At 51.5% G+C, this 7926-nt stretch overlaps 1 protein-coding gene across 1 annotated transcript; it reads right to left on the reverse strand.

Annotated features, from left to right (window-relative positions):
* Positions 1–219: 219 nt before the first annotated feature.
* On the reverse strand, positions 220–6790 carry AZGP1 (alpha-2-glycoprotein 1, zinc-binding). Its single transcript, XM_032872626.1, has 4 exons — positions 6661–6790; positions 4070–4330; positions 1398–1673; positions 220–789 (listed from the first exon to the last, which is right to left on the reverse strand). Exons 1-4 carry the CDS (start codon positions 6734–6736, stop codon positions 434–436), a joined length of 969 nt encoding a protein of 322 aa, XP_032728517.1. The 5' UTR covers positions 6737–6790; the 3' UTR covers positions 220–433.
* Positions 6791–7926: the final 1136 nt, after the last annotated feature.

Raw genomic sequence — 7926 nt, forward strand, 5'->3', positions numbered from 1 at the left:
GTGTGTCTGGGCCACTGAGGCACAAAAGAGATGTGGGTTTGTGTTAAAGAGGGTCTATAACCTCACAACAGAGGAGATGTCCCCAGTGGGCTCTTGAACAAGGCCCGAGGGCCCAGCTGGTCCATGCCACGCACAGAGGGACCCCCCCTGCCCCCTAGGACAGGATGCTTTGAGTTGATAGCAAGAATTTCAGATGAATGAAGGCTTAAGAAAACAGGATGAAGGGTCATATCTACTCCCATTTTTATATCATGTCAGTTTAAAAATACCTTTCTACACTGGTTGCTAGGCAAGGGGATTACTGTTGATTTGATTTGATTAGATCAGACAGATCAGATCATGGGGCTTTGCAAGTCAGTTCAGCCCAGAGTCAGCTCAGGGGCCGGTACTTGAGTCTTCCCTCCTCTGAGTGTCTGAACTCACCCCCGGACCCCTAGCTCGTCTCTCCTGCCATGAGGTGCGGTGGCTCCTGTCCCCGGGGGCCCTCGGAGCTGTCAGCCCTCGCTCCGGGCCACAGCACAGTGAGGGGCTGGGCCAGGCTGCTGTGCTTCACACGGCAGGAGTAGGAGTCCGGGGCTCCATCCTGCGGGGAAGCTGACATTACCACCCAGGACTGGTAAGTGCTGTTTCCGCTGGGAAGCACGTCTCCCCCCGACTCAGTCTCCTGTGTATCGCCCCCCTGAATCCAGTGCAGCTCAATTTCTCGTGGGTAGAAGCCATCAGCCCGGCACTTGAGTGTCTGAGTTTCTCCCGGGGTCCCGTGGCTGGTGATGGACATGGAGGGGGGATCTGTGGAGGGACAGAGTGTGGATAGCGAGAGCCTGCTCTCGATGGCTCCCTGCTCCCTCCCCTCTCTGGGGGTCAGTGATGAGCAGAACTCCAAGCTCTGTGTCTGTCTCCCCAGAGAAACTTTGCGAAGATCAGGGAAGGCTGAGGGTTCCCAGGATCCTCCCCGTTGGATCGTGGAATGACCACCGCTGCCCTTGGGCTCCCCATCCCTCCACAGTCTATTGACATCTGATGGCAAGAAACTGTGACTACCCTCCCATACATTTTCCTATTTATTCCGAGACTTCTGGGTGAGTTTTGGGGCTCCCTCCTCCCCCAGTCTCAGCTCCATGCCTTAGTTCTGCCTGTGGCTCTATCCATCAGACCCCTCCCTGCTCTGCAGGGCCCTCGTTCTCACTGCTTCCCAAACGCAAGGCTTGCGACAACCAGGCTGTGACAGGCAGGCATTTCCCACACCTGCCTTCATGCACAGCTCTGCCTGGAGGCATCGTCCTAGAGACACCACCATGGGATTGGCCGGAGATGCCCCCCGACCCCACTCCCAGCCTGAGATCACCTTGGTCTTTCTCAGCTCAGCTCGGGGGAGCAGGACAGAGGAAGCGGGGTACCTTGTCGGTCCAGGTAGGTCTTGCCGTGTTGCAGGAACCTCCGCAGCATCGCCGGGCACTCCTCTTCCAGGTAGGCCTTGGCCCGCAGCACGTACACTTCTTCTGCCTCCCACTTCTGCTTGGTGATCAGAGCGGCGGGGTCCTGGGGGACCCAGGCTGGGATTTCTTTGTTGAACTCGATGAAGTTCCTTCCATCATAGGCGTACCTCCAGAATGCTCCGCTGTTTTTGTCATTCCGGAGCTCACAGCCAAACATTCCCTGAAAGGTGTGAGACCCTGCACCCTCCCCGGCCACCCCAGGGGAAGTTAGTCAGCTTGGCACGCACTGCACTGTGTTTTAATAACTTTCACTGCTACACAGTTTGCAGAAACAACAGGAAGCAAGGTTTTGGAGATCTAAGTACATGGTCCCTATATTTTGGCGAATGGGTTATGAGCCAGTCATAGAGCAGAAGAGGGAAAGGTGCTTTGGTTTGGTGTTTCAGGCCGCTCTGGGCTAAAATGCATCCTTCCTGATGGGGAGGGTCAGGGAGACCAGACCACACACCGTGTTCCCAGCTCCCCTGTTCCTGCATTTAGTGAACTGTGAATGCCCTGGGGGTTCTTAGGAACCCGACAGAACCACACTGAAGTGCCATCTCCAAGTTAAACAGAAATTATTTGGAGTTTAATACAGATGACCAAATCTCTCCTTTTTTTCCTCTGTTCTAAGTGGAGCGATGTCACCGCTTGAGTAAACTCTTTCCTGGGGTTTGCTATCCTCATCAGGAATCTCTGAGCCTCCTCTCTGCCCAGGGAGCCACAAGTCTTGGAACCTGGCCTCCTCTGGGAGGGGGACACAACTGGTGGAGACCCGATATCGATTAGTGCTGTGGGCCCAGGCTCTGATCTCAAGCTCCCTGGGCTCAAACTGCAGATCTCACTGAGCCCCGACCTGGCTTGAATGTGAGTGTTTAACCTCCCCCTGCTTTGGTCTTCTCAGCTTGCAAACAGCAGCGGCCATGTACTGGTTCAGAGGGTTGCTGGGAGCGTTACCAGCCAGCGTCAACACCTGTGCCCAGCACACAGTAGGTGTTCAGGAAATGCTCATGATTCTCTCGCACCTTCTGTTCCTCTCTTTACCCTCTTTACTGGTAATGACTTGCTTCAGCATTTTTATTCCAGCCAATCAGATGTCTGCTGGGGTCCTTTCCGGGCCCCTGTGCCTCACCCTCTCCTACTTCTGATGCACAATGAGGGCCATTTTCCTTACCAGGCCTTCCCATTTCTTATCCTTCAGATTTGTGCATGGCTCTGGCCTCCTTTAGGAAATTTTCAGATTCCACATAGCTTCTTAGGCATTTTTGTGCTTAGAAATCCATCTCTTGGGGTGCCTGGCTGGCTCAGTGGGTTAAAGCCTCTGCCTTCGGCTCAGGTCATGATCCCAGAGTCCTGGGACCGAGTCCCGCATTGGGTTCTCTGCTCAGTGGGGAGTCTGTTTCCTCCTCTTTCTCTGCCTGCCTCTCTGCCTACTTGTGATCTCTCTCTCCGTGTCAAATAAATAAATAAAATCTTAAAAAAAAAAAAAAAGAGAGAAACCCATCTCTTGACTCTCACCCTATGATGATTTAGCATCAAGAGTTCACCAGCCCGAACCATGAGAGACTATGGACTCTGAAAAACCATCTGAGGGTTTTGAAGGGGCGGGAGGTGGGAGGTTGGGGGAACCAGGTGGTGGGTATTAGAGAGGGCATGGATTGCATGGAGCACTGGGTGTGGTGCAAAAACAATGAATACTGTTATGCTGAAAATAAAAAAATTTAAAAAAACCCCAAAAACCAAATATGAAAGAGGGGAAAAAAAAAAAAAAAGAGTTCACCAGCCCATGACTGACTGATTTAGGAGACTGGCGGTGGGGGGTGGGGGTGGGGGTGTCCCAGCTCCCCATCTTCCTCCTACCACAAGTCCATGAGGCCTCCTGAGTCTGTTCCTTACAGACAGGAGGGTCTTCAAGACTCCATGTAACTCTAGGAGTGTGTGGTTCTGAAGTCAGTCCCTACTGAGCTCCCAGTATGGGCCACGGTTTGTGTGAGGCATTTGCTCTTAATCATTCAATATATTTCACTGGAGCAGATTATTTGTGGCTGTCCCAGGTGATGGGACGATCAGGGAGACCAAGACCGACGAGGTTCTACCTTCATGGAATTTGCAGAGGTAAGTTTTATGGAATCTCTTGGAGGTTCTGGTTCTTGGGTTCAGACCAGGTTATTAAGAACATGTTCACTGTCAAACAGCTAGTGATTGGGCGGGCCACGATGCGAACCAGATTTGATTGACTCTAGGGTTAGCTCACTCCCTCCCTGACATCCGTAGGCAGGGGAGCCTGATGCCTTCTAAAGTAGGATCAGCCTCAGACAGGTCGGAGTGTGGGGTGGAGAGGTGATGTGTACCTGGGTGAGAGCTGACTCTGACGTCACTTCCTGGGAGACCCGAGGCCTGGGAGTGAGGATGGGGATAGGATGGGGCAGGAGGAGAGCAGATGCGCTGTGGGGTTGGCGGGGGGGATGCAGAGTGCCTGCGAATTTCTACCCTTGTCTCTTTTATTTCCATCCTGCTGACCCCTTTCCACTTACCCCTGCAGGGCTGCCCATTGAGCTAAGACCCCCCACCCCAGCAGTCCACTGTTCACTGACCTTCTTTGTCCTTGTAGTAGTCCATGATGTCCTTCAGGGTCACCATGAAGATCTCCTCCCTGGCCTTCTGAAGTTCACTCTTCTTCTCCCAGTCCTCTATTCCTTCCATCTGGCTCCACGGGTACTGGGGTATGGCCTTCCTGTCTTCACTGTCATAGTGAAAGAAATCCTGGTCATTGAGGTAGGCTGTGGCCTGGAAGCTGGGGAAGCCGTCCCTGGGCCTGGAGAGCCCAGTATAGAAGAAGCTCAGAGAGTAAGGCCCTGAAAAAGAGGAGAGGACTTTGAGGTGTGGGGTCCATTCAGGGGAGGCCCAGCGTGGGGCAGCAGAAGGCCAGGAAGGGGGCTGTGGCCACTGGGCCCCTTTGGAGGCTCATTCAAGTGAAAAGGGCCCTATGTCTATCCTGGCGATGGTACTTTAGACACCATTCTGTTTTCACTGCACTGTTTCTTCTTGACACATAAGAAGATAATATTTCTCAGCCTCCTTGTACGTTATTGAGTTCTGGGGATGTGAGAGGGAATGATGTCTTTTTTCTGGTCTGAGGCCCTATGAACTCATTTGCTCATTTGTTTATTTATTTTTAAGGATTTTATTTATATAGAGCACAAGTAGGCAGAGAGGCAGGCAGGGGGAGAAGGAGAAGCAGACTACCCACTGAGCAGAGAGCCTGGCATGGGGCTCGATCCCAGGACCCCGAGATTATGACCTGAACTGAAGGCAGATGCTTAACTGACTGAGCCACCCAGGTGCCCCTGTCTTTCTTTTTTAAAATATGATGACTGTGGAGACCTCAGGATGAAAACAGGAGTCCCAAGATGCAAATAGGCCAGATTCCTGAGTCACCCCAGGGAAGAGAGGAAAGTTGCCTTTTCTGTATTACACTTTACAGGAATAAGAAATAAACATTTGTTAGGGTAAGCCACTAAAAACTTTGTTACTGGAGCATAACCTAGTCTAAGACATAGAATTCGAATGCATAGGAAGAATTTACCAGAAAACTCAGGAGATGACTTAGAATGGATTGGCACAGGGTAAGACCAGGATCTGGATCTTAGAATTCCCAGGGTTGCACCTTGCATTTTGGCAGGGACTCGGAGAGTGGGGAGCGTTTCCAATAATTAATTTGTGATACAATTCACATTGGTGTTAATAATGTTGGAGGTCATATGGCAGATTTCTAGATCAAGTGCTGAAATTATTCTTGGTAACTAGTTTCTAAATGTGATTAACTTTAGACCTTGTGTAAAGCAAATTACCCTTTGCAGTGGGTGGGCCTCATCTAATCAGTTGAAGGCCACAAGAAAGAAGCCCAGTTCCCCAAAGAAGAATTCTGCCTTTCTGCCTTCAGATTGCCTTTGGACTCAAGGCAACAACACTGACTCTTCTCCACATCTCCAGCCTTCAGATTTCAATCGTGCTAGCCAGTTCCTTAAAATCAATCTCTTTCTTTATATACATCCTCTTTGTTCTGTTTCTCGGGAGAAACCTAACTAATACAGATTTTGGTGTAGGATGCGATTAACATTTTATTTTATTTTTAATTTTTTAAAAAGATTTTATTTATTTATTAGACACACAGAGAGAGATCACAAGTAGGCAGAGAGGCAGGCAGAGAGAGAGGGGAAAGCAGGCTCCCTGCTGAGCAGAGAGCCCGATGCGGGGCTCGATCCCAGGACCTGGGGTCATGACCTGAGCCAAAGGCAGAGGCTTTAACCCACTGAGCTACCCAGGTGCCCCACTGATTAACATTTTAAAATAAAACATATAGGGGCGCCTGGGTGGCTCAGTGGGTTAAGCCGCTGCCTTTGGCTCAGGTCATGATCCCAGGGTCCTGGGATCGAGCCCCGCATCGGGCTCTCTGCTCAGCGGGGAGCCTGCTTCCCTCTCTCTCTCTCTGCCTGCCTCTCTACTTGTGATCTCTCTCTGTCAAATCAATAAATAAAAATATTAAAAAAAATAAAACATATATTCTCATAGTTTTTAAGCGTCACAAATTTTAGACATGCACAGTTTACTTTCCATTTCTTCATCCTGAAATTGGTGACCGAGAAACAGCCTCGTTTTCCTATTCTAGTGTTGACTCTGGTGCTTCCCAGATTCCAGCTGGCTTCTTTCCCCCTAACTTGCCTTCAGGGCTAATGGGCAGCACTGTGGTCTGATGGCAGGGGGAGGGGACAGATTTCGTTCTACAACCCTCCAGTTAACCTGCCTTTACATCTGCTGCTTAGGCTTGTTCCCTCTTTCTCTGTGAGCCAGACAGACTCATCCAGCCACTGGAAGAAAGGAAGGAACAGGATGTTCTACTTGTGTGGCTCCTGCACTGCCCTGGCTGTGTGACCCTGACCAGGTTACTTCACCTCTCTGGTCTCGGTTTTGCTTACTTGTTAGCTAAGGGTTTTAGCTTCTGATTCTCTAAAGCCTCATTTAGCATGACTCCAGAGGCTCCCTCAATCCTTCTTGAAGTTTGGGAGCTGAGTTAGGTGACAACCTGGGACACCTCTTCCCACAGTATCCTTGGGAATCCCCACTGCACTGGAGGGCCTTCTCCAGCCCATCTGTCCCTCAGAGCCACCCTGGCTTCCTTACTCACCAGCTTGGGTTTCCTGAGGGACTGCAGGCCCCAGAAGGAGTAGCAGGGACAGCAGGACAGACAGCATTGTGTCCATGGTGCCTGATCGGAAGGTTCTGGACTGCCCTGGTGGTAGAGCTCAGAGCAGACTACTTGGAAATAAAGCCAGGTGTAGTTATGGGAATGGTCGGGCTGTGAGCCCAGCCTGGGAAAGGTGACTTCACAGCCAATGAGCCTGCAGGACAGGCTCCTCCTCTGACAGTGACAGAGAAGGGTGCACAAGCCACCCTGGGCAGAGGTGGCCCTCAGCCAGTTCGCGGACGGTGTGTAGACTGAGAGCCACAATAGCTGGCTGCAGGCTGGGACTTTGTGCTTCCGCCGGGTGACAGAATGCAAGTGGATGAGGGAGGAGGGAAGGGGGGCTGTTAAGTGGCAGATGCCTGGGGTGTGTGTCCCTTTCAGTGGGGGGAATGGGGTGTTGTCAGACGCCCTCTGGAAAAGCTCTGCACATGGCCAGAGCCCAGGCTTGGGCAGACCCCAGCTAGGGTGGGACCCCCTCTCACACCCTGCACACTGGTGTTCTGCACAGAGCACATCCACATCTCTGGCTCCCTCCCTTCCTTCCTTTTCCTTCTGTTTTCTTTTTTTAAAAAAAGATTTATTTATTTATTTATTTGAGAGAGTGTGTATATTTACACATGCGGGGGAGGGGCGCAGGGAGAGGAAGAGGAAGAGAACCCCTAGCAGACTCCTAGCTGAGCACCAAGAGCCGGAAGTGGGGCTTGATCGTACAACCCTGAGATCACAAAATCAAGAGTGGGATGCTCAACCGACAGAGCCAGCCAGGCACCCCTGCCTCCCCCCAACCCCTTTCTATGCTTGGGGAATCCAGGGCTTTCCATCATGGAGGCAGAAGTAGCTCCATTCCCCTTTGGGCTCGGTCTAGCAGACGCTGGTGCCCTGGATGCTGAGGCTGGTATCAGTGAAGCAAAGAAGAAGGCAAAGGTGGGCGGCCCTTTCTGGGGACTCAGCAGCGGCTGTCACTGCCGTGTCCTGGGAGCTGCGGGGCTACAAGCTGTAGGGGTTCCCACGTCCGGTGAGGGGGTGTCATTTGTCCGTATATCTGACAACAGTGTGTGTTCACAGGATTTGCTCTGTGGTGTGATTTTCCCCTGTGCTTCTCCCTCTAACTCTGTGCCTAACTCTGAGTCGGGGTTTTCCAGTCTCTCTGTTGATTCTGAGGGCTAACCGATAAATCTGTTTATTCTCTGCTTCAAGTCAGAATTA

Source organism: Lontra canadensis, unplaced genomic scaffold (genome assembly GCF_010015895.1).
Source record: "Lontra canadensis isolate GAN:19392208 unplaced genomic scaffold, GSC_riverotter_1.0 scaffold45, whole genome shotgun sequence".
Classification (NCBI taxonomy): Eukaryota; Metazoa; Chordata; class Mammalia; order Carnivora; family Mustelidae; genus Lontra; species Lontra canadensis.